Source organism: Lipophrys pholis (assembly GCF_963383615.2).
Source record: "Lipophrys pholis genome assembly, chromosome: 20".
Lineage (NCBI taxonomy): Eukaryota > Metazoa > Chordata > Actinopteri > Blenniiformes > Blenniidae > Lipophrys > Lipophrys pholis.
Window position 1 is genome coordinate 21,329,028 of NC_137648.1, and position 27,294 is coordinate 21,356,321.

The 27,294-nt window shown below is 47.0% G+C and overlaps 1 protein-coding gene across 1 annotated transcript in view; it reads right to left on the bottom strand.

Annotated features, from left to right (window-relative positions):
- The window catches only part of kcnh2b (potassium voltage-gated channel, subfamily H (eag-related), member 2b), a gene marked incomplete at its 5' end in the record, with an annotated part of 267,583 nt that overhangs the window by 227,254 nt on the left and 13,035 nt on the right, over nt 1-27,294 (bottom strand). The window contains one exon of the mRNA XM_080489191.1: nt 16,614-16,844. Coding sequence (XP_080345317.1) covers nt 16,614-16,844 — 231 coding nt within the window. The remainder of the gene's footprint in view (nt 1-16,613; nt 16,845-27,294) is intronic.

Genomic DNA, 27,294 nt, shown 5'->3' on the forward strand with positions numbered 1-27,294 from the left:
CAAACACTCAGGGATTCATGCAGAGTTGAAGCTGCTGGAGCGTAATAATACTGTACGAGTTCAACATCATTAACCGCGTCGGGTTATTAAACACCGTCCTAACAGACTCTCACAACAACGAGTCAACGCCATCAATCAGCTGAGCAAACAGCAGACTTGGGCTCGCTGCGGGGTTCGGAGGGGCGAACGGCTGCTGTCTGCCGCTTCCATTCCAACGAGCCGACGGAAGGAAACGGAAACAAACTGCTCGTTTTGGTGAAGCAGCAAAGTTTCAGATCGACAGAGGCGACAGCGGCCGTCAGAGGTGATGCTGAGGCCCCGCCCCTCACGGGACAAAGCCATCTGCCTTCTCTCCGTCGGTCTACAAAAGCGGGAACATCTGCCTCCACACGGCACCATGAAAACTACTCAAAACGATGTAGTACACAGTCCAGGCCTGCAGGTGGCGCTGTGGCGCTGCCTCAGAAATACAACAAAAACAGAGAAGAAGACATGGAGCATGAATGATCTGAGACACTTCAGGCTTCATTGAATAAATTAGCAAGAGCAGCTTCTGCAGCTCCGCCTGCAGCAGGTAGTCCGCCACGGTGGTGTTGTCCAGTGACATAACGAGGTTGTAGGTCAGGAGGCGGGGCCATGACATCATCGTTTTCAGCTAACGGGCATCTTGTCCGTCCACAAGTCAAAGCTGAGACGGTCTTTTCAGGCTCCTAAACACTCTCAGAACTGAATTATGTAACACCACTAGAGTCCATGTGAGAACGCACCATGTGTGCGTGTTTGTTTCTTAAAACGTTTGCATTCACACAACAACAACAACAACAACAACAACAACAAACGCTGAAAACGGCGTAGTTAGCGTGCCAGGCCACGTTCCCCGTTAGCCCGGGAAATGCCTTCTGCCAGCACGATTCTTTTTCTTTCATTTCCTGATAGAAATCCCGATAAATGGGTCATGGGTTGGGTTTCCCAATCAAGACCCGGGGGGAGGGGTTATGGGGCAGGTGGAATATGAGGCTCCTGGGGGTGTAGAGTTGACTGTTCTCCGACCGGGGCCTGCGCCGGACTTCGCTTTCCTGGGTCTGGGGGCGGGGCTGGTCCGGGGCGCGGCGGCTGGGGCCGTCTCTGCCTTGCCGGGTTGGGGGGAGCGGTGGGTGGGCCTGTTCCCGGGGGTGCGGTGGGACTCGCCGCCGGGGTTGGGGGGGCTCTCGGCCCGCTCGGCCCGGGGGCCCTGCTCCGGCCTTTTCTCGGCTTGGCGGCTTGGGTCGGGGCCTGGGGCCCTGTGCCCTTTGTCCTTCTCTTGTGGGCCCCTCTTGCCTGGGGGGGATTCCTCTCTGCATTCTCCGTCGGGTGCTTTTTGGGCGGGGGCGGGGCTCTCTGGGGTGGTTCGCTGGGGTCTCCCCGGGCCTGGGGGGCTTCTGTCTGCCGGGGTGGCGGTGTCCGGGCGCGGTGGCCTCGGACCCCGGGGTGTCACCACGGGTCCCCCCACAACAGTTCCGGCCACACCCAGTGGACAAGCCACACACACTCACACACACATACACGCACACACACACACACACACACTTTCACTCCTCACGAAAGGTGCTTCTGAAGTTGCTTGTTGTCTGTCATCATTTGATCAAACTTTAAAAATCATGTTCCTCTTTTGTTGTTGCCTCTTTGTTATTTCATGTTCCTGCTTCACGTTACTGTCTAGATAGAGCTGCTCAGGCTGGTTAATCTAGGAAATCATCTTACTGTCTAGATAGAGCTGCTCAGGCTGGTTAATCTAGGAAATCATCTTACTGTCTAGATAGAGCTGCTCAGGCTGGTTAAATCTAGGAAATCATCTTACTGTCTAGATAGAGCTGCTCAGGCTGGTTAATCTAGAAAATCATCTTACTGTCTAGATAGAGCTGCTCAGGCTGGTTCAATCTAATAACAGTTGGAAAGTATTTGGATGAGTGTGATTATTGCAAATAATATATGTAGCACAACAAGGACATTGTATGTTATCCCCTTCCCCCCTCCCCCCTCCCCCCTCCCCCCTCCCCCCTCGACTTTCTTCTCTCTCTTCTCTTCTCTCTCTCTTTGTGCGTTCCCCCCCGGTCGTGTACGGCAGCCATGCCAACTTCTGACGGAGAAGGCAACAGGAGGAGACTCCAGGTCTCTCCCTGTTGCAAGACCAAAAACTGTTCTGACTCCGAAGGCTCTCAATCACATCATATTGTTGGCCCAAGCTGCCGAACAGGACAAGGGAGAAAAAAAAAAAAAAAGAAATCCCGATAAAGACAAAACAAGATGCACATATTATCAACAAAATATAAAAGAAACGACTCAATAAATATATTAGCTTTAATACGCAGCACCTGATACATGATTGGAAAGATGTTGATCATAATGTTACCTTGTTGGTGCTGCCATGTAACTAGATACTAAAGTACTAAAGTAACTTGACTGCTGTGTTTTTTCCGACAGCTTCTCTTTTACAGTTTCATCTCCTCCTCTTGGTCTGGTCGGTCCAGAAACTTTGTATTTAAAGTTTATTTCTTCTCCTTGATTTTCCTCCATTTGAATATTGGATCATAGGAGCTGCATTCAGAATCTGCTGTGTCTGTGTGAGCTGGACTGGCTCCGCCCACAAATTCCCATCTTGGGAAGAGGAGGAAGTACTTCCTCTCGTGGTGCCATGTGCCAGAGCAGAGCTGCTTAATTGTGGGAGGAGTCAAAGGGAGGGTCTACCTTGATTGGGATTGGCTAAACCCCCGATGACACTATATAGGGTCTGATTTCTGATTGGCTGGTTGGAGCAACACACTTTTTAAAAACTGAAACAAGCCAGGGAGAGAGAGGACAGACTGTCTTCACTTCTGGGACGTCAGTCCAGGTATGAGGACGATTAGTACTGTTGGAAAACCTTTAGGAAGTGACCTTTACATAATATGAGCCTTTAAACTGACGCTGTCCGTCCCGTCAGAAGCTCAAGTGAACGAGCATTTCTATGTTTAAACAAAGTGACGCTAAGAAATGAGTTCATGCTCGCGAGATTGAGTTTCAAATTAGTGCCTCAGGTTAGAAGATCCTCAGACATGAGGTCAAGTGAAAAATGACTCATGAAGTTTAGTTTGAAAGCGGCGCTTCGTTGTTTCTCATGGCTCTGCGCCGGCAGAAGATTCAAACAGGAAACAGATCAGGGAAGCAGATTCAGTGAATGAATTTACCGGCTAAACGGCTTGAGAGCACATGAAAGCTGGAACGTCCCCACGGTTTGAAGCGGCTCTCCGGCCACACGGACTTGAAGCTGAGATGAAGGTGCGAGGCGGCTGCATGTGAACCAGACGGATCCCTCCGCTTCACAGGAAGTGGAGTGGGCGACGCTCAGTCAGCAGAAACTTTGAACTCTGCCAACCTGGATGTTCAAAAGCTCCTTTGAACGGGCGCCCGTGTTTTTGATCAAATGTGTTTGTTTTTATTCCTCCAGATAAAAGACTTCTCTGGTTTGCACAGAAACGTCACGAATGAGTGAATTTTAGCAGCTTCGTCATGATGAAGACGCGGTTTACGAGACGTTCTCGAGTGAAAACCCGTATACACAACAAGGGTGTTTGACCCCCTGAAAATGCTTCTTCTTTTTTTTAATGGCTCCCAAGGTGGAACTTTTCAAATCTGTCTCCATGAAAAAGGGCCAGAATGCAACTTTCTTGAAAACAACTTTTTGAAAACGCTTGGATTTCCTTCTCCATGTAGAAGGTGGAAACATTGCGTCTGTGCATCGCACCACGGCCATAGTGACTAGTAGTTCTGCACATGCTCAGTAAAGACGAGCAGAACACAGTTTCCTCCCTGGTGTCATGAACCCCAGTCCATATTCTCCTGGACTTGGTACTTTTATTTTGATAGTCACCGTAATAACAATCCAACTTGGTAGTTTTATTTTGACAGTCACCATAATAACAATCCAACTTGGTAGTTTTATTTTGATAGTCACCATAATAACAATTCAACTTGGTAGTTTTATTTTGACAGTCACCGTAATAACAATTCAACTTGGTAGTTTTATTTTGACAGTCACCGTAATAACAATTCAACTTGGTAGTTTTATTTTGACAGTCACCGTAATAACAATTCAACTTGGTAGTTTTATTTTGACAGTCACCGTAATAACAATCCAACTGGGTTGATCCGGGTTCTTCTGTTCATGTTTAGAGCTCATTGTTCTCTGTTGCTTGTGTGTGTGTGTGTGTGTGTGTGTGTGTGTGTGTGTGTGTGTGTGTGTGTGTGTGTGTGTGTGTGTGTGTGTGTGTGTGTGTGTGTGTGTGTGTGTGTGTGTGTGTGTGTGTGTGTGTGTGTGTGTGTGTGTGTGTGTGTGTGTGTGTGTGTGCTTCAGTACTAACACTAGTAACAGCACCAACTAGTGGTCCAACATGCGAATTACATCATTTTCAAAATCTTGCTGCCTCAACACAAGACGTCTCTAAAAAGAAAACGCTAAAATGCATATTCACTTCTCGTCGATTAAACCGCTTCTCCTGGTTTGTCCTAAAAGAAGAAGCGCCCAGTAAGTAAATCCAACTTTGGACACTTGCATGTCAGAACCAGTACTTTCCTTTAACTTTAACTTTTAAATCAGCGGAAACAATTTCTACTCGTCTAATTACAGTTATGTGCTTCAGTAGAGAAACGAGGCGACTTTGCCCTCCTCCGCTGCTGCCTGACCAAAGTTCAATAAAACAGACTCCAAGTCAAAGTTTTCCACTCAAACTCAAAACTCCAACTTCTTCTCTTCTCCAATTCGCATTTAAATAGCAAGAAATCAGATTTCTCTCCTATTTAAACAGCTCTAAAACAATAGTACCCATTAGTCCTTCAACAATCCCAATTACCCTGTCAAACAACAGCCCCGGCAGACTGGTGTTAATGTGGCACATATAGAATAGAAGTGACACCTCAAAGGCTCTGGGGGCCCCCCACTGTGAAAAGTGTGGCTGCTGCAGGTACAAAAAAAAACCCCTGAAAACATTTCTGAAATGTCTCCGCTGAAGAAAAATCACTTTTAACAGCAGCGAGAGTAAAAGAAAAGAAGCAGTGAGCAGGAGGAGGAAGCCGTGAACAGCCTGATTGGACTCTTCTCACGCTGGGCGCCGCCGCTAATCTCTCCACTAAACTTACTCACTCCCGCTCACGTCAAGCTTCCTGCTCAAGGTGCGAGGCAGGAAACTACTCCAGCTGGCTCATTGGACACTTCGGAGGAGGCGTTTTCTGGTTACAATCCATCGAATTTATGTTTAACGGCAACAAAGATGAAAACCAGTAAATATCAGAGGATAAAGAAAAGTTTCCCCCGGGGCGCTTTAAATATACATTTTCATAAGAGGTGCTGAACGACTTGATGATCAATGTCAATAAGTTCAGCTCGGATTGAGTCATTCTTTGCTTTCCACTGCGGCGTAACGTACAGGGAGGTTCTGGCACCAGATTCCATGTTGATTTAATTATTTTCACTGTAAAAAATAACTGAAAAGCTTAATTGCCGTCGTCGGTTGGGCACTGGAAGGCCCGTGAGGAACGCTTTCTCTGGATCCTGCAGGGAATTCTGCCTTCTCATGTTGTTGTTCTGCTTTTTCAACACAGACGGATCTAACAGAATATGTCTACATAGACATATTGCAGTAGACCTGAATGTGTAGGTCTCCGCCGTAGACCTTAGAGGCTCAATGGCACCAACTAGTGGCCCAACATGAAAATGTTATCGTTTTCAGTGTTTCTGTTGTTTATGTAAACGGACATCGTTTTCAAAAAGTTGCTTTTATGGACAAAAACACAAAACTGATCCATTTTCTCTTCAAACGTCGCAAACGACTTTAGCGGTCCCGCCTGGATGCTAAGCTAACTCCAATCTGATAACATCATCAATCAATCAATCGCCTTTTATTTATATACGTAACCCTTTACAACACATGAAGGGACCAGAGCATCATGCATTTCCTGCTGAGTCATGTTTACCTGAAAAGTCGCCTTGATTGTGCCGACTCAGGCTAAATAATTCACAAAAAAAATTCACCGCTGCTGCTAATATGTGTACTTTTCTCCCTTTCTTGGTTGCTTATATTTCTATGGGTATATGTACATATATATTGATTTAACTATCTACTTACATACTCTATTCTCTGAGTGTAACGATACTGCCTTTAGCCAGCTGTCTTTAGTGCAACGTCAAACTGCTGCTGTGACTGGATTTCCCCTCGTGGGATTAAGATTAATTAAGTCTGATCTAATCTAATCTGATGTAAAAATACTATAAAGACGCTAAGTATGCAGAATTCGCTGTGGAAAACTTGAAACTGCAGCTTTTGAGATTGAAAGAAATTCATGTTCGCCGACACAATCGGAAATGGCTAAAATCCCGATGATGACGATGAAGAGCAAGAGGACATATGGAACGTGAAGGGACGATGCACTGGGGGATTGAAGCGATGAATGAGTTGTTCGGCCGAGTCGCCGGGGAACGAGGCCCACGGCTAATCCCAACTGAAATTAAACTAATGCATGAGCACACCAGCCAGCCCCCCCCCCCCCGACACTAATGGACGCACGCAACAAACAACATCAGTGGCGTCCAGCGAACGAGACGACGCGGGGAGAGGACGGAATGCGGCAGGACTGCAGGTCAAGTCAAGCCGCCGTTTCTCCTCTCGGGGAAGGTTGGCTAATCTCTCGCACTGCCGCGGTTTATTATGGATTGCGTTAAAAACTCCTTTTAAAATATTAGCGCGGAGCCGTGCTTCTACGTGAATGGATCAGAATATTCCTCCAATCAAGTGAATACTACCCACAATGCAACGCAGTAAAAGCCTGAGAGCTTCAGCGGAAGATAATGAAGACGGACGAACCGCTGGAGCCGATGTGTTCTGGAAAGACGACGTAAACGAGTTTTACCATTTTTATTGCCTTACTTTAGGGTGTGAGGTACTGAGGTGATGAAATAGATTTAGTTTGTCCACCGCTGGAGCGTCGCCATAGCGTTTGACACTGTTAATCACACACACACACGCACACACACACACACACGCACACGCACACGCACGCGCACACGCACGCACACACACACACACACACACCAATGGAGGCAACGGCCATGCAAGACGCTCGGTCCGTCCACTGGGAGCAGTCTGAGGTTCAGTGTCTTGCTCCAGGACTCTTCAACATGTGGCCATGACAGGAATGGAACCTGCAACCAGTTTTAGAGAGGTTCCGAACCAGTGGTCACGCCATCATAATTTTGTCTACATGAGCAATCCTGCTCCACACTGCCCCCCACAGGTCATCAGAGGGATTAAATTCTCACCCCTACAGGTCACCGGCGGTATTACACTATCATCCCCACACGTGTTCTCCCTGGAAACAAACCAAGTTACACAGTAATGAAGACAGAAGCTGTTTCCATGGAAGACGTTTGAGCTTCAACAGGTGGTGATGAAGAGAGGATCAGTGTTGTTCACCTCCTCGCTCGGTGGCTGACTGATGGACGTTCACCATCATTCAACTCATTTTACACACAAACATTTAGGATTTATGGGGGAAAAAATCGTCCCACCGCCTGTAAAATTCAAAATCCAGCACATCCTGCCGGCGGCCCTCAGCTGAAATCTCACTCTCAGTGTTGCACCATCGTCTTCAGTTCATATGGATGAAAACGCTGTGGCGTCTGAGCAGCTTCAGGGCGGCTGCAGCGAGCGAGAGACAGAAATACTGAGTCATCAGGAGGAGAGAAAGAGGGGCGGCGGCAGGAAGGGGAATCCTCCTGTGACGTAACCGTCAGTCCACATGACAGCAGAGCTCCTGTCTTCACACATGCATGCAAGGAATCAAAGCTTCGCAGGAGCTGTTTCCCAGCACCTGCCTGGCAAACGTCAGTTTGTCTGTAAATATATGACTCTAAGAAAAAAAAAAGCTGCAGCGGCGCTGCGATGAATCAACGTGTCGACGGCTCCTGACGTTTATTCATGGAGAGAAACACCCCAGCGTCAGCGTGACGGAGGCCGGCCGGCGGCTGAAGCCCACCGAGAGAGAAAGCAGCTCCACGACTTGTTTAAGAAGCTCATGTAAACTTCTAGAACTAGAGCTACACTCGGTAGAGCGCAGACCTTCGCAATCGCCACATCTGTCGCCATGGAAACCAAAGGATTACAAGGTTATTTGATCCACCACTCCTTCCATCATCTGTCCTGGTCGTTTCAATTGCTTCATGTTGTCACTGTTTGACACTGATTCACACACATTCTATAATTTTCATGTGACCCCCCCCCCCCCCCCCCCCACCCCCCCGCGACCTTTGACCCCCAACAGGATAATGATGTCACTGCATCAAGTGGCATATCAGAGGAGAGGGAATTGAAAACAAAACATTTTGGCGTTGGTTTTGATCAATTGGATTAAAACAGACCGCGTTATTATAAAAAAAACTTTTTTTAACCTTTTCATGACCGAGAAACTTTAATTACAAAGTTTTTGAACCAACGACACACGTGAAAGTTTTAAAAAGTTGCCCTAATATGGCCGCTTTTTAAAAAAAGGTGCATCGGTGCATCTCGAGTAATCAGTTACTAAAGGTCCTAAGAAGCAACAACATTCCAGCAAAGCATTTTCTCCAAAGCTGGTAAACACAAATAACACATCTGCATATAGAGAAGGAAACCCAATGTGAATGCACCTGGGATTTTAATCCCATCTCGCCCTGCTCTCCTTATTGCCTCTGATGTTCAATCTGACAGATTAGCCTCTTTAGCAGCGCCGCGCCCCGTGTCATTTCCTCTCTGCCTTCGGCTGCGAGCAGCGGCGGCGGCGGCGGCGGCGATAGCCGGGTCATTATAGCATTTACACCCCAGAGGAGAATGAAAAGACGTTTAGCAGACGTGGCGGCCGGCGGCCGGCGCTCGGCTGTGATTGGCAGGCGCTGATGGAGCGGTGCCAGACTACATGGAGTAATGAAGCTGTAAGAACGGCCCGGCTCTACATATTCACCCGATTACGTCCTGCCGCGCCGCTCGCCGTGTCTCTGTGCTGTCCCCGAGGTCTCCGAGGATTCAGCTGAAAGAAGCCGAGGAAACGTTCAGACATGGAAATGATCGCCTGCTGGAAATAAACTGAACCATAAAGCTCGGCTGGAAGCCTGGTGTTCGTTCTCAGGCCACATCGAGCCCAGAGTGATGTGAATCCAGTGAATTTACTCGCTTCACTCTTTTTCAGCATTTTTTTTGTGAAACATTTTAGCTGTTTAAAACATTTTAGATTTTTTTTTAAGCACTGTTGCATTTTGTTTTTCCTCATTTAATTTGTTTTTCTTGTTTAGAAATTCTAGTCATTTCATATTTTTTCCTATTTCAGATTTTACTTGTTTCTTATTTTTAAATGCCTTTTCAGCCAACAGTTAAGAGTCCTTTGTTAAATGACTCTGGTGTGGAGTTAATCCACTGGTGTTCAACTATTTTCAGTCCAGAGAACTAAATTGATCTTAATTGATCATTAAAGTGCTTTTCACAGCTCGTAAAGATTTAATCATTCATTCATTAAAAATCTGTCTTCACCAGGCACATTTTCACAAAGTCACACTCACTTTTTAGCTTTTCCGCTCACTTTAATCTCGCCAGCTTGCAGCACGGCGTTGATGTGATCATTGTTGTAATCTGATGTTCACCTCTGAGGTGACGTTTCCCCGGATCCTAGTCTGATCCACAAATATCCCGCTAAGGCCGAGAGACATGAGGAACTCAAGACGTTTGTCCCCACATGGTGGTCTGACACCAGAGGGGGGCTGTCAGACCACACACACACACACACACACACACACACACACACACACAGAAGTTAAAAGCGGAGAGAGCGAGAAAAATTTACATACTGTACAAATACATATTCAGATTAGCCTGAAGTGGCGAGAAACGACTCCAAGAATAATAAAGGAGCTGCTTTGAACCTCCGCACTCTGTCAGAGGAGTATACACACACACACACACACACACACACACACACACACACACACACACACACACACACACACACACACACATCAAATCATCTTGGACAGAAAGGCAAAAGAAAAGCGCAGGAGGAGGAAGAGGAGGGAGCAGACGGAGATGAAGGCAGGTTGATGAATGTAATGTAAAGTCAAACAAGTACAGACAGTTTGTGTGTGTGTGTGTGTGTGTGTGTGTGTGTGTGTGTGTGTGTGTGTGTGTGTGTGTGTGTGTGTGTGTGTGTGTGTGTGTGTGTGTGTGTGTGTGTGTGTGTGTGTGTGTGTGTCTGTGTGTGTGTGTGGATGTAGATGTGAGGACAAACGTCGCTGGAGTTAGTGAGCCTGTAATTCTGCTGAATTTAAAGTTCTCATATCATCCAGATGTTCATCTCCTCCTCTTGGTCTGGTCGGTCCAGAAACTTTCTATTTAAAGTTTCTAGCTTCTCCTTGATTTTCCTCCATTTGAATATTGGATCAGAGGAGCTACATTCAGAATCTGCTGTGTCTGTGTGAGCTGGACTGGCTCCGCCCACACATGCCCATCTTGGGAAGAGGAGGAAGTCCTTCCTCTCGTGGTGCCATGTGCCAGAGCAGAGCTGCCTAATTGTGGGAGGAGTCAAAGGGAGGGCCTACCTTGATTGGGATTGGCTAAACCCCCGATGACACTATATAGGGTTTGATTTCTGATTGGCTGCTTGGAGCAACACACTTTTTAAAACCTGAAACAAGCCAGGGAGAGAGAGGACAGACTGTCTTCACTTCTGGGACGTCAGTCCAGGTATGAGGACGATTAGTACTGCTGGAAAACTTTTAGGAAGGGAATCTTGTATCAGTATTAATTTTCTCTGGGACAGCTCGTTGCTGACGAGACGCTAATGTCGAGTCTTTCCGGCGTTCGTCTCAGTGTTTACATGCGGAGCCGCCGGGCGCAGCACGACGGGTCATCAAGGAGGGAGACAAACAAAGCAGCGACGTGTCATGACTCATTATTCGGGTGTCGTTTGCGTGAAAGCGAGGAGGATCACATGTGAGGCCGAATGGACAGACCAACACTGTGAAGTGAGGACACCTGCTGAGACGGACGAGACAGCCACCAGGGATTCTGCCTGGATTTCATGGTTTGGTTGTGGTAAAGACCCGGGGAGGGCGGTGTGGTGACACAAAGTGTGTCCGGGTCCAGATTCCTCCACACCGTTACACCACAGCAACTTCATGTTATCTCCGTCCCTCCAGAAGCTCTTTGTTGAGTCCGATCAGTTTGTTGTTGTGTGGGCGCCAGATGACGGCATTAGCGCTGCTCTCAGCTGGAGGTGCAGAGTGCTCACCTCTCCTGAGAGGCTGCGGGGCTCTAAGTGCTCTGCTTAGCTACCGCTGCTAGGCAATCAGCCGTCTCCCCCCTCGTCGACCGGCCGCACAGGACCGCCTGCTCCCAGCGGCGGCGCTGCATTATCTGCATTATCAGAGCTGTCAGGAGAGTCGGAGCCTCCGGCAAGTCCTCCAGAGCCACAGCGCTCTCAGCCGAGGGATCGTCATGGAGTGGAAGGATGTTTGTTAAAATGGAGCAGATTTTTTTTTTTAATCCACTGTCCTTTTTGTTTTCAGAAATGTTTGTACAAAGTACTTCACATCCACCTTGAAATCGACAAAAATTAGATAATGTTGGATAAAACGGACCATAGAATCAGAATCACTAGTCTTCTAACCCCAATTTTCTTTCCTTCTCTCCCTGAACTCCAACCGGAACAGCAGAACGACTCACCTCCGAGTCTCTGTTGGTCAGAAAAACAGCCACCAGCACCCACTAGTGGCCCTACATGAAAACTACATGGTTGTCGGAAGAATGTTGTGTGAATGTGAAACGTTTCTGTAAGAAAAACCTGAAAAACTTGACTTGAAACATGAACGGAGCCTGAATCATTTGTGGAGCAAACAGGTTGTAATTTAACTCCAGTTTGAGTTCAAACTCCTGAAGAATCACGTTCAGATCAGAGAATCTTTACGTAACGTTGGATTAACGTGTGATTCACTGAGGCAGTGTCTCGTCTCCCGTCCAGCTGCTCAGGAAATGAAGCCCCAGCTTGTTTTACGAGATGCAAACACACTAAACACTGACCTCTGATTTCTAAACTTGTCGTGTTGACGCAGCGTCGCACCTCAGGACCGACAGATACGATTAGGAATAATTAATACTCTGAAGAGTTTGATTTATGACGTTTCCCACAAGAGACGGAAAAAACTGAACTGATGGCGAGGATCTTACCGTCGGTGCTTCTTATGAGAAGTTTAATGCAGAAATTCTGTCGAGCCTGGATCTGGTTCTTGTCTGGTTCTGGTTCTGGTTCTGGTTCTGGTTTGGGTTCTTATCTGGTTCTGGTTCTGCAGGTTTCTTTCTGTTGAAATTGAGTTTTTCCTTTTAAACATCTGTTCTTCTTGCTCATATGGAATTGTTAATTTTTCTCTGTACCTAGTGCCTTTAGATGATGTGTTTGGCCACATAGAAATGATATTGACTTTAAATAAATTTTTTTAAATTTTTTTAAATTTAAATTTAAATTTAAACATTTAAATAAATAAAAAAAATTATAATTCTAAATTAATTTATGAATTAATAAATGAATCAACTAATTAATTGATTAATTAAAAAAATAATAAGGAATAAAACATTTCTGAAGGATCTGAACTTTAAAATCTGCCGTTTCCTCCTTGGACCTTTTCAGTTTGGAGTGAAAACTACATTTAGCCTGGTCCAAAGTCGAAGGACTGAAAGGCAGGGAACTGAACATTAGTCAAGAAAAACGACCCGATGTGGCCTTTTGGTAACGATCTGCAGTTGGAATGACATCAGCTTGTGATGTTTCAGCATTAACAAGCCATTAGGAGCCAATTTGAGAGCGAAGGCTGTTCCAATCGCAGGACAATGGAGGAAATGGTGAATATAGTCACGGTTGTACAAACATAAACGCTGTTGTACGAACAAGCGTTTTGCCTCGTCTTCATATTTTCTCAGGACATAATCTACGGTCCGTCTTACTTCTTTCCAAACCTCGGACATCACTCGTCCTCTCTCGTCTGCCTGCTGTTGTATTGGAGAGCCTTTCCACCTACAGACATTATGATCGGCCCCGATCCTGGTATCGATATCAGCGCATCCCTAGTTTCTACAGTTACAGGTATTTTCAAATCGAGTCTATCTGGATCAAATTCAGGTCAATTGTGGGACAAAAAAAAACCAAGCTGTTTTTTTACTTCTGTTTCCTCTCAGAGAACCGACTCTTTTCACGCAGCCGTGAGTCTGTCCCACAAAATGTCCCATTTCTGCACCGTAGTGACATTCGAAGGGGATTGAAATCATAACACTGAACCTTCCCGGCACAACTCGGTGTTGCGGGCGACCTGGACAGCATGATTGATTAAGCTGGTGGGCAATTGGAGCCGGACAATTGAGCATGTGAGCGAGAAAGGAAATCCATCATGGTGAAGCCTCGGGCCTCGGCTTGGCTCTAGATAAATGGGTTCAGGCGAAGCATGCATGTGCTGATTGTGTGTGTTTTGTATGTGCGGATCTCGGTCGACACAGTTCCAGCGAGTTCTGCAGCACATAACTTGGTAAGATGGAGAGAGCGTCCGTTCCCTCTCTCCTCTCTCAGGAGGAGGGAGAGGAAGATGAAGGCAGGGGACAAGAGGAGGCGGCGTAGTGTTTCCTCTCGCCGTGCATTATGGATGAGGTGCGTCCACGCCGTTCGATCAGCGGCCGTCTGATGGAGCCGGAGGCGGCCCGCTGAGGTTACCCAAGACTGTGTCCGTGTCACATGTGGCTGCGACTGAGAGCGAGGAGTCAGCAGGGTCGCTTCCCAAAGCACAGGGAAGGACAAACAACAGGTTTCAGCTCCGTCGTTCAGCGGCAACCGGGAGGACGAGGAGTTCTGCGTCTGCAGCAGCACGAGCTCAGCAGCCAAATCATCTGATTCAAATGTTATTGATTCACATCGGGCCCAAAACCTTAATATACGTCGTTTCTCTGATCATACGATCGTCCGGTGTTTATTCTGGCAACATGACAACGGCCTCTCCAACTCGATGGCGACCTGGGAAACTACACATTGGTAGAGCGACGGAGAAACCTCAAGTGGACGAGGGGCGTCTTCAGTGTGACTCCTGCAGGATGAAGTGACGGAACTCCTCACGAGCGTCACTGTGGAGAATCTCTTCTACTCTGCGAGGGAAACACTTCGTCCTCCTCACTCGCCCCCCCACAGGTGGAAAATGTCCAGCAGATGCTGTGGCCGCAGCCCAGGGAGTCGCTGGCTTTATTACTATGGCGGCTCTTTAATGGCGGCGGCGGCCGTCCATCACTGCAGCCACCAGCGTCCTGTTACCTGGTCGGGCTCCAGCTGGCAGCGGCGCTGACATAAATACACTCCTGACGCAGGAATGAATTGTTCGAGGGTTTCCCCCCCATTTACCTCGCCCTGATCTACACACAATATAACAGGTGGCTCGAGGTGAGGTCTAATGAAAACGCTTCAGTTTCATGAGCTGAAGCTGCCTCCTGATTCCCGCCGGTGCTGGTGGACGCCTTCATTAAAATCATATTGGAAACGAGTCAAAAGTAATCAGAGCTTGTTTTTATGAAGAGTCGATATATCTTATATATTTATCTTATAGTCGTTTCAGCATAAAATCTCATTTTCAAACACAGAATGAGATACTGCAGGTGTGTGTATATTGGATGTGGATGTATGTATATTTTCATAAAATATGGATTTATTCATGTCTATAGGTAATTTACAAGGGGTTTCTATATGTGTATTAGTGTAGCGTATGTGTGTGTGCGTGCGTGCGTGCGTGCGTGCGTGCGTGTGTGTGTGCGTGTGTGTGTGTGTGTGTGTGTGTGTGCATAGACAGATGATTCGGTGTCTCTAGTGATGAAGTTGCTGTCGTTCGTCTCCTCTTGATATTTTAGTGAATCAGTTCATCCTCAATGGAAAACAAACTAAAATCAACAAGAAATATTTGAATGTTCAAAGCAAAGGAGAAGAATCCATCCTGGACTAAAACCCATTAAACCTTCATCGACTGCAGAGCAAAGTGACTCCTAACCAACACGGGAAGACGTGGGGACAGATTGCTTTGCTCGTGACGTTGGATCCAGAAAACACGATACCTGGATAATGAAGGCTCACTGTACAGCCTCGTGCCAAGTTATTCATGAGCGCAGCCCGCACAGTCACACAGATTTATGTTCCTCACAAGCGTGGCTCCAATTCAAAAACGGACAAAAACATGTTTTCCAATAGAAGGAGTCATTTCTAGGAAGCATTGTTATCAATCACAAATCCTTTTATAGGAAAGATTGAGTCATTTCAGACGTACCAAAACATATGTGGGGGAAATGAGACACGTTTGAAACAACCCAGGGCAACAGAAAACCTTCCCACGGGAGGAAGATGAAGCTGAAATAATCAGGAACAATTCAACACCAGGATGAAACACATCGGGATCAGAGACAGCAATCAAACACAGTCGGGATCATGATGGAGCAGACTATTGAAACCCGGACTAATATTGACGTGACCGAACAAAAACAGACAAGAAAACAATCGAAAGTGGGAAAATACAATCCAACTCAAGCTGTGACCGTCACCAAGAGTCTAAAGCCCCAAGAGTCTATGTCCCCAAGAGTCTAAGTCCCCAAGAGTCTATGTCCCCAAGAGTCTATGTCCCCAAGAGGCTAAGTCCCCAAGAGTCTATGTCCCCAAGAGTCTATGTCCCCAAGAGGCTAAGTCCCCAAGAGCCTATGTCCCCAAGAGTCTAAGTCCCCAAGAGTCTATGTCCCCAAGAGTCTAAGTCCCCAAGAGTCTATGTCCCCAAGAGTCTATGTCCCCAAGAGTCTAAGTCCCCAAGAGTCTAAGTCCCCAAGAGTCTATGTCCCCAAGAGTCTATGTCCCCAAGAGTCTAAGTCCCCAAGAGTCTACGTCCCCAAGAGTCTACGTCCCCAAGAGTCTAAGTCTCCAAGAGTCTAAGTCCCCAAGAGTCTAAGTCCCCAAGAGTCTATGTCCCCAAGAGTCTACGTCCCCAAGAGTCTAAGTCCCCAAGAGTCTAAGTCCCCAAGAGTCTACGTCCCCAAGAGTCTAAGTCCCCAAGAGTCTAAGGCCTCGTTCACACGACAACGGTTCAACAGAAGCTGCGTTCCCCTCCTGCTCTGTGTTGGAAACTGAACAAAGGTTTTGTATTTTCAGTTAAAAACCTTGTCCTAAGATAAGGGCCTGGGACTCTGAGTCCTGCTCCTGAACAAGACTCCCTCGGTCTGACTGTCACAGTCGTTGATCGACGGAAAACGGCGCCGGAAGGAGACGAGGTGGACTGACAGTGAAACGACTGACGCTCTCTCCCGACCAAGAGCCGCGCACGAAACAGCCGAAGCCGGAACACAAAGGACAAATCAACCGGACTCTTCTCTTCATTGAATCCAGAAACCTTCCCGCCATCACCAGACACCACAACGACCCGTTCAAACGCCGCCGGCTTCACGCCCGATCCTGGCGTTCGTGTCGCTCCGCCCGCACAGGTCATGACGTTCACACTCGCTCAGCACAGACACAAACGTTGGCAGTCCTACCGTCCTTCTTGTAGAGGTTGATCTCCACCTTCCGCTCCTCGGACCCCAGCAGCGCCTGCGCCATCTGGGCGATGGCCAGCCGCTTGGTGTCGGGTCCGTACAGGAAGTTGCACGTGCACGGCTTCTGCATGATCTCGGCTCGCGAGTAGCCGCACATGTGGCAGAAGCCATCGTTGCAGAAAATGATGGCGCAGTTCTCCACTCGCGCGTTGGCGATGACAAACTTGCGACCTGCAGGTTGAGAGAGGAAGGAAAAGAGCGATCAGTTGTGATGAAACCACGATGTGGACGACGGGAGTGTTGCTCAGAATTCTAGGAGAAAATCACTCTTTTCTCAACGATTAAAAAAAAAAAAACAGAAACTAGGTGAGGAGCTTGTGGAAACGGGTGAAGACAACACTTTCTGGAAACACTGCCACACCACAGGCAGAGTAAACAGTTCTTCTGCTCACGCTCGCTGGATGGACAGTAACAACAATGGCGGCCTCCAGAGTGCTGACAGCGCCAACTTGTGGCCTGGCATACCAACTGCGTCGTTCTCTGTGTTTCTGAAACAAAAACGGTGTTATCTCAGATAGTTGTGGTGCCTGTAAGGGAGAAACCACCGCGGCGACTTACACACTTCATAAACAACAAATGGGTCGTTTGAGGCGGAGGAATCTCATCCGAGTCATAAACGTCCTTGTGTCTGTGTGGACGTTTGTGCTGCGTCAGGGTGGCTGGGCCTCCGGCTGATGGATGTTCTCCACTAAAGAGCAGGATGAGCACGTTGTTCCCGCTGCCGCTCGGAGCTCAGCGCTCATCAGCAGCCGTGCCGACGGTTCGAGGGACGGCTGTTGACGGGGAGCTGGAGGACAGACAGTCCGGCTTGTGTGGGGGAATGAACCGACGGAAATAAGAAAGTCCGAACATTGAACCGGAATGAGGTCGGACGTCAAACGCTTCAAGAAAAGAGCTCATACTGCCAAAATCTGGTTGGAGATGCACGGATACTTTCATAAAGGTACTTTTCACAAGTAGGATATGAAGTATCGGCTTCTGCACTCTGGTTTTGTCTCTTCGAGTTAGAATAGGCATAATGGACACTTAGAATCTGGGCATTTTTGAAACCACAAACAAGGTAATGATTCAAAAGAGACTTTTCCACTAAATCTGGAACAAACTTTATCTTTCAGGCTCCATTTCGAGTGAAAACGCAAAACTTGCATTGCATTTTGTCTGTTTACACGACAACAAAGCTCAGAGCCTCTGAAAACACCATTTTTGGGAAACGGCTCCCAAGGTGGAACTTTTAGAAAATGCCCCTTCCAAGGACAAACTTTCCAAAGAGTTTCCATGACAGGAAAATCCTCATGAAACTCATGAATCTGTAATAAATTCTCGCCGTCTACGTCTTTCCCACAGCGAACCAGGAGAGACGACCAATCAGCCTCCAGATCAAACTGGGTAGAAAATGGCTTTTGAATGGTGCAGAAACATAAAGGATTCTGGGAAAACCGGGCCGGAGGTTTCATCCTCAGGTCCACCAGCGAATACCTGCCACAGATCTCAGGGGAGAAGTTCTCCTGGGAGCTTCTCATCAGATTCTAATTTAACGATGCTGATGCTTCAGTTGGTCTCTGAACCCTCGTCAATCCAGAGTCAGAACTGAACTCGCTCATAACCACATCCATGTCAACACCTGTTCAGCTGTGTGTCGCACCACTTTATGGAATAATGCTGAAACATGTAATAATGGAATATCATTTTTAACTTAATTATGTCATAATCTGCCACTTTTTATCATAAACTTTGCTGCATTTTGTAATAACGTGTCAAATATGGCAACAAGAAATTGTAATAATTTGGTGCATCATGTAATAAATTCTGCCTTTAATCCGTAGACATGGTTCTATCTTTAATAATGAGAAAAAAATTAAGATTCAGTTGGACTTAGGTCCCGTTTACACGACAACGAATTCGAGTGTATCCGCAAAACTTTCTTCACTTTTGGGGGGGTCCGTTTACTCGGCACCAGTTTGCGGATGCACTGTATCCTCAAAGTTTTTAATCCGGCTCCCAAGGTGGAAAGATTCTTCCACGGTGCAAATCCCTCCTGCAGAGACTGTCGGAGGCGACAGAGCCTGTTACTGCACGTCTCTCCCCCTCCCTCCTGCTCATTCAGTTGTAAACAAATATGGCGGCCACGTAGTGGTACGACCCACCGTCAGTATTCCAGTTTTATCGTCCATATCAGTAGTTTAATAGTTGAGACTCTCCCCTGATAGCATCCGATACATCATCAGTCCATGCAGATGTCAGGTTTTCTCCATTTTCTTCACGTTTATAATGTTTTGTTCTCTGCACACGTCTGTGTAGTTTCATTACAAAATCAAGCAACAGCGCCCTCCAGTGGCCCGGCATACTAACTACCTCGTTGTCTCTGTGTCCGCCGCTGCAGTGTAAACGCACTCCTTTTTTTTTTGCGGATTAGGTGTTGTCACGTGAAACGTTGTCGTGTAAACAGGGCCTTAGTTACAAGCCAACCTGCTGGTAGATATTTAGTTACAAGCCAATCAGTATTTCCAGCCATTTTAATTGTCTTGAAGAAATGAAACAAGATTGTAAGTTTAATTTAATAATTTTAATTTTACTGCAAAATGTGGCGTTATTACATGATGAGTTGAAAATATATTACATTATTACGTAATGCGGTGCTACAGCATGTTTCAGGATTAAGGATCATCGTGACGTGTGTGTGTGTGTGTGTGTGTGTGTGTGTGTGTGTGTGTGTGTGTGTGTGTGTGTGTGTGTGTGTGTGTGTGTGTGTGTGTGTGTGTGTGTGTGTGTGTGTGTGTGTGTGTGTGTGTGTGTGTGTGTGTGTGTGTGTGCGTGCGTGTGTGTGTGTGGCGTGTGTGTGTGCGCGTGTGCGCGCGAGACAAGTTCATGAAGGAACTGAGCCTCGGTGATTGTTGAGGAACTGAATTTTGCAGAGTGGCGCCCCCCTGTGGACACACCTTTACACGACAACGCTGCTCAGAGCCACTGAAAACACGACTTTTTGAAAACGATTCCCAATGGTGGAACTTTGTGCCACTGCTCATGCGGACCATAGTAACTAGTTGTGCACATGCTCAGTGGATGGACAATCCCAACAATGTTGCATTCTGGGAAGAAAAAAAAAACCCAACATGGTCAGAAGCCTGTTGCAGCCTCCGGTGGGATGTGGAACTTCTGGACGGTTCTCCAGTGGAGACAGACTGAGATTATCCTGCAAACAATACGAGAGCTGACGGTAGATCTTGGTGGACACAAAGCAATTGAAAACAACAATTGATCATCTTTCCAGTTGACCCGGAACCCGACACTCCGGGAAACTGTGATTGGATTGAAGTTCCACAAACAAGGCCGGGGTTTTTCCCGGGTGTCAGGATGATGAATGGGTGGAGGTCGGTGGAACAAAGAGCGAAGAGCAGAGGGGCTGTGGATCACATCACACTCTCCACTACCAACAAGACGGCTTTAGGAATTTCTGGCAGCTGAAACATCAACTCAGATATTAACAGATTTAGATGCAGAAAAGTGAATTAAAACAATCGATAAATACAAAGCAAACATTCCCTTTGCTGTGTTTTCTGGACTCATGCTAATTTGTTGTATTGCTGCTCAGACCTCCAGAGGAAAAACTGTTCATTTTAAGGTAAAGTTGCAGGAAGTGTCCAACCAGGCAGATTGCCCCCCCCCCCCTACATTGCCTAAAGCTCGGAGGCAATGCCATCGTTTGTTCCTGTGATCAATGGCTGAATGAAATTAAAACAAAGTCCACACACCGGGGGCAGTTTTCCCTGCTAAGTGTTCATCATTAACCTTAATCACAGACGGGCCCCTTAACAGGAATTACCCCATTAACGGGGACGGGGGCAGGAAGTCATTACTGCCAGTAAATCCTCTTCACAGAGGTGACGTGTCACGATTCCTCCGCCGAGCGCCGATGAATCCGTTATTTTATAAGACGCGACGAGGCGCTGCTCTGAATACACACATTCCTGCTCACTTCATTTCTCCTGCACTTCAGCTGCTGGTCGGCAAAACTTACATTTGGAGCCAATTTCAAACTGCAGGTATGTTGGAATGAGGGATGTACCTGTACCGATACCGATACCGATACCGATACCGATACCGATACCGATAACGATAACGATGTTTCTCAGAGACAAACAGCCAGTCAGTGTTTGGTCGGGACCATCCTGCTCTACTGTCGTTTATTATGCAGCCTCGCTCTGTACAAATCAATAACACGTGACCGATCACTTTTATAGACGAGAACTAAACCAGAAATATGTCAGAGTGACGTTTAAGGGGTCCAACAGTTTCAGGGATTTAATGTAAAGATGGATGGATGGATGGATGGATGGATGGATGGATGGATGGATGGATGGATGGATGGATGGATGGATGGATGGATGGATGGATGGAAGGATTGATGGATGGATGGATCAAAGTTTCCATACAGTTTAGTTTCCATGAGTTGAAGGTTTCCTTTTCGGCGCTCGGAGTCACTGAAAACTCAACTTTCTGAAAACGGCTTCCAAAGCGGAACAATTTGAAACAATGCCTTGACTAAATAAATCACTAAACTGGTGATGATACACTAAAGTATTGATCGCTGATACCAGATGATACTGATCAACTTGTCTTAAAGACATGAAAGCCTGGATGAGCTGAAACATTTAGAACCACTGGATGGTATTACTTTGACCTTTGACCTCCAGTACCACTGTGAGGAGAGTTACTAGGACCAGGACTGGACTCATAAAGGATCAGGACCAGGATTGGACCAGTAAAGGATCAGGACCAGGGTTGGACCAGTAAAGGATCAGGACCAGGGTTGGACCAGGACTCCTTTCACCTGGAATGAAAATCAGGTGACCTCACCTCCCCGTCACTTGGTGAGGTGAGGAACAGTGTTTGACTAGAAGCTCCTCCACCTTGCATCCATCAAGCCGAACTCTCTTCCTCCACGATGTTTGTACTCAACATGCTTCAGCGAGCCTCAGTTCTTGACAGAAAACCCAGACTCCGCCCCCGTCTGTTCAACCCCCACCCGATCATCCATCAATCACGGTCCTGCTGCAGGAATACAGACCTACTCCGCCCTTTTTCCGCCGTAAAGCGAACATCAGTCTCTGGTTTCTCGCCGTGTTGAACACGGCATCATCACCAACTCTGCCCTCCGCCTCCCAAACACTCCACCCGTCACTCCAGCAGACCCTCATCAATCAGAGCAGCTCGTCCGGGGTTCAGCAGGCGGCTCTGGCAGGAGGCGGTGGAGGCGCCTGCTCAGATATTCATGGGAACATTGTGGACGTGTCTGACGGTGAATTATCGGCGTCGCTCCGAGGCTCCCGAAGCACCAAGTGACACAAAGACACGTGTGTGGGTGTTCACGCCGTGTTTCTTCTCCCGGCGTCTGACTAAAGAGGCTTTAGTCGTGGATAACGACCAGATGAGCAGAGAGAACGTCTTTTCTCTTTCCCCCTGGTTGATTCAGTCAAAGAGTCACTTCCTCCACCGCGCAGAGGAGCAGCAGATCGACGCCGTCGTTCTCCAGATGAACACTGAGCCACCAGAGGGTGGAGAAGCTTCCGTGTCAGATAAACCAGGTCAGGCTGAAGGTTGGGTGGAGACAAAGAGTTTGTGCTGCTCAGGTGAACCAGCGCCACCGCATGACGACGAGGGTGCAGTACCTGGTCATCACCAGCAGGGGTCCAGAGGGAACAGGAAGTGGAAGCAATGTGTTCAAATTAAAGAGGAGCGCCACACAGCAAAGCTATTTCCAGCCTGCTTGGTTCACACTTTCTCTCAGAGGTTCAGCACCAACAGCTCCTTCGACCTCCATCAGTCCTCCACGCCCTGGACATCGCCTCCTTCCTCCTAAATCTGACAATAGATGCATTTGACTTCCCCACCTTGTCCTGACTCTGGCTGGAAGGTCAGTTGTTCTTTATTGCTTGAAGTTTATCAAGGTCTCTGGAATTACTTTAGAATTTATCTGCTGATGTGGTTTTCATGTAGCGGAGTCACATCAGGGTGGAGCTTCGTTAGCTCCTTCAGGTGCCACTTGTACGACAACGTTTCAGGTGAAATCACATCGTTTTCAATTCAGAAAAGTTTCATGTTTACACAGCAGCGGTTTGAAAACGATGTCCAGTGACTGTCAAAATAAAACTACCAAGTTGGATTGTTTTTATAGTGACTGTCCAAATTAAACTAGAAAGTTGGATTGTTATTACGGTGACTGTCAAAATAAAACTACCAAGTTGGATTGTTATTACGGTGACTGTCAAAATAAAACTACCAAGTTGGATTGTTTTTACGGTGACTGTCAAAATTAAACTAGAAAGTTGGATTGTTATTACGGTGACTGTCAAAATAAAACTACCAAGTTGGATTGTTATTACGGTGACTGTCAAAATAAAACTACCAAGTTGGATTGTTTTTACGGTGACTGTCAAAATAAAACTACTAAGTTGGATTGTTATTGCGGCGACTGTCAAAATAAAAGTACCAAGTCCAGGAGAATATGGACTTGGAGTCATTACACCACGGAGGAAACTTTGTCTCTACTGAGCATGTGCAGAACTACTAGTTACTACCAACGTGGTGACCAGGACATGCGTATCTGAAGAAGTTGCGTTTCCTTCCGTTTCCACGGTGACGGAGTTGTAGTGTTTTCAAGAAGTTGTATCTTCAGTGGCTTCCGAGCTCCACTGTCTTGTGAACCGACACCCGAGATTTAAACGGACGTTTCGCGCCGTTGTGCTGCGAACGGGCCCAGAATAAACTACGTCTGCTTCATATCAGACGGAGGATTCATGAACAGACTCAGTTCATTTCTTCACATTTTGTTTGTGATTCATGAGGAAACAGTCGAATCCTTAGTAGAATTTACAGCAACATATTCCTGAGCGTTCTGCACATTTTGATGTGCTTATTGTGTCTCAAAACGCTTCGGGACGAGTCACACAGCAAAAAAATATCAGAAAAATAATAATAAAGTTTAACGTTGCCTGCACACATTGAGATTCATTCATTCAAAACAAGCAACGCGGCTCCGTTTTTAGTTTCTGTTGTGCTGAGATGTTTTCCACAACCAGAATGTCCCAGTACCAATATTGTTCTGCTTTATAGCAGATTGTTCTCTGCTGCGTGTGTGTGTGGGTTTCATTACAAAAAACAAACAGCACCCACTAGTGGCCCAACATGAAAACTACATCGTTTTTCACAAAAACACTTTTGAGGACAAAATGTTCATTTCCTGTCTCGTGTCTCCCGTTAACAGGTACAATTACTCACTTCACTTGTGGTTTATAGTTTACAGAAGCCGGAAGAAATACTCTTCATGGATACTCTGACATACTCGAGTACATCCGCCTGTCGGCCCTTTATCAGAAAGTACCAATACTGTATGTGGTCCTGATGTTTTCATTGCAACATCCTCAGTGTTCAGACGTGGATCAGAACACGACTCTAGAACCTCGGACATCCGCCCCCCCCCCCCCCCCCCCCCCGAAGAGCTTCTGAAGCCTGATGGAGAGGCAGATTAAAGACGGGCTGCCGCCGCCGCCGCTCACCAGGAAAACACCATTTCATATTCCCACTGTAACACACACATACACACACACACACACACATTCCACTTGAGATGCACACACATACCCACCGACGCAGACTGAATAATTCACTAAGACCAGACCTCGGGGGCAATGCAGTCTGTCAGCGTGTGTGTGTGTGTGTGTGTGTGTGTGTGTGTGTGTGTGTGTGTGTGTGTGTGTGTGTGTGTGTGTGTGTGTGTGTGTGTGTGTGTGTGTGTGTGTGTGTGTGTGTGTACTTGGAATCTCCCCCAGTACACTGCGTAGGCGGGTGAGGAGGGAAGCCCGTGTTGGAAGCACAAGTCAACATGTTGTGCTGCAGAGAAAGAGCCTGACGGACGAGAGAGGAGAGAAGAGAGGGACAGAGGGACAGGGGGACAGAGGGACAGAGGGACAGAGGGACAGAGGGACAGAGGATGGACAGAAGCATCAGTGGAGGAGAGGAGTGAAGGAAGAAATGATGACAAAGGAATTAAAGAGATCCTGAGATGTGGTGGTTTGCTGTGTAGACAAAGATAATCCTGCAGCAGGCTGACGGGAGGGTTTTTCGGGGGTTCCTACCATTTCTGACTGAATTGCCATGGAAACTGAAGATCTGACACGTGAGGCCGAAACCAGACGAAATCTCGGCCCCTTCAGACTTTACAGCCTCTTTTAGGTTTTGAACTGGAAGAAACACTCGAATGCTGCGCCGGTTTCTAATCATTTCTACTTCAGCCGCCGCATTTCCTTTAGAAAAAAGCCTGAAGGCCATTTTACTGGTTTGACTGATTCCCAGATTGGTCGTCTAAAGCACTTCCTCGTGGTCGTAGAGCTGATACATTACCAGTCCATCACCGACCAAAACACTGTGTTAATGTATTTCCTGTCGCACTGGGAAACATAAAGTCTCTACAAACCAAATCAAGCAGCAAAGCTCTTGATTCCTGCCTTTTAAAGGAAACTAGAGCTACACTCGGTAGAGTGCAAACCCTCGCCAACGCCACATTTGTTTGCGGAACCGAGTCAGCATCGCGAGCAGCCGCAGACCCGGCTTGTTTTTCTGTCCCGTCCGCTTTGTATGGGAAATTCATCTGCAGTTTTGGGGGATTTACCCGGCTTATTTGGTTAATTGTTAACCAATGAAAAGGTCCTTGGGTGGTGACAAATCATTTGGGCAATTTGGGTGAGTAGTTTTTGCGAAAAGTTGGTAAAATACATTCAAAACAAACAAATAAATAAATACATGTAGACGAAAGCTTAACCTGCACGGCCAACTTTGGTTGGCGAAGGTTAAAAGAAAAAGAGAAACTTGATGAATGCAGGTTTTGGGACATCAGCCTCGTTTTAAACGTCTTTTGTGGCTCCAGGTGATTTTGATTTGGTGGAAAGTGACGGACGTCTCGTTTGGTCGTAAAAGATTCAGACCTTCAGATCGAAACGACGTGCTGCAGAAGTGTTTAGTGAACGGAGAACGGCACTTGGTTTTCACACCTTTATTAAAACAACATACTGAAGCCTTCGTTCCGGTTGTTTTGTGAACCAGCTGGTCCTTCCAGAGTGTGAAGGTTCAGGTTAAACAAACCCTCCTCCTCTTCCTCAGCAGGAACGATCCTGCACTTTAACGTGACGCTGCAGCAGTTTGGACAAACAAAGTAAAAGCCTCGCAGTCACAGCCATCCCAGTGTAATAGTCCATCTCGGTGTTCCCATCAATCCGCCGCGGCTCAGCGTGAAAACACAGAAAGCGACGCTCTTATTTTCTCACAGCCTTTATTGCGTCGGACCGCTCGCGCCCCACCGCCTCTCGTGCATTCTCACGCTGAACGACGGCTCCGCTTGTTTGTCGCCCCTCGTTATGTTATGAAGTATGTCGTTAAAGTCTCATCATGTTGGTATGAAGACGAGAACGTGTTTCTGCTCCGGGTATATTTCAGCACCACTGATCTCAACGATCAGCCAGGAAGAAGAAGTCGCTCTGTGGAGTCTCACTGGATGAATGGAGGGGTTTCCTGCTCTGGAGTCTTTTCTTAACAGTCAGTAGAGACGTGAAGAAACTGAGTCACTGAAAAATATCAGCCCTGCAGAGTTAGAACGTTCTCTGGACTCCGCCAGCATGTTGAAGCTGTGTTCTCTTTTTCTTCTCAATCTGATTCTTCTTTCCTTCGTCACTTTGTTCAGATTCTGCTCTTTCACTGTTTTCACTTGGAAATTATTTACCCTGCCCTGACCAGTGTTGCCAGATTGGACGGGTCTCGTCCAATTGGGGACCAGAATTCTCTCCCGCTTTAACCTTGTTTAGTCAGTTTGTGTCCTTATGACATGATATTCATGACACACATGATAGTTTTACTGTTTCAACATGATTCCTACAGAGGCTGAGATCTGGACTGGTTTTTATCGAGGTGGGAGGTTTTACACTGTTTGGGCTGAAACAGTGAGTCAGATCTGGCAACCCTGGCACTGTCCGGTGTGACGTCACGCGCTCTGGGGTGGGACAAGGTTCACCCTGCGGTCTGGTGGAGGTCGAGTTTAAAATGTAGCCTGAACGATCAACTCAACTTTATTGATAAAACACTTTCAAACACCTGCAGCTGGAGCCGAAGCACTTTACTAAAATAATAGATTAATAAAAACTAGAGCTACACTCGGTAGAGCGTGACCTTCACCCACATTTGTTTGCGGTACCGAGTTAGCATAGCGCGCGTGATAGCCGTTAGCTCATATCGATGCTAACTCGCCTGTCAGGTAGCGACATCACTGTGGAACACTGAGCAGGGAGCGTCTCCATGGCAACAGACACTGCTCTCCTTCATGAGGTGCCGCTCTCATCCGCTTTGTATGGGACATTTTTTCACAGTTTGGGGATTTATTCAGAAACATTTCGCCGTTAACGTCGCAAAATCTAATGGATTGGTCTTCGATGATGACGAATCATCTATGAAGTCGAAAAAAGTGGATCTTCAGTTTGGTTTTAAAAGTGACAGTGAAGATTGTCTGATGAACAGAGGAGCTCGTTGATCAACTACGTTTCTTTACAATCACCTCTAGAAGTCGGAATCGAGCAACAAG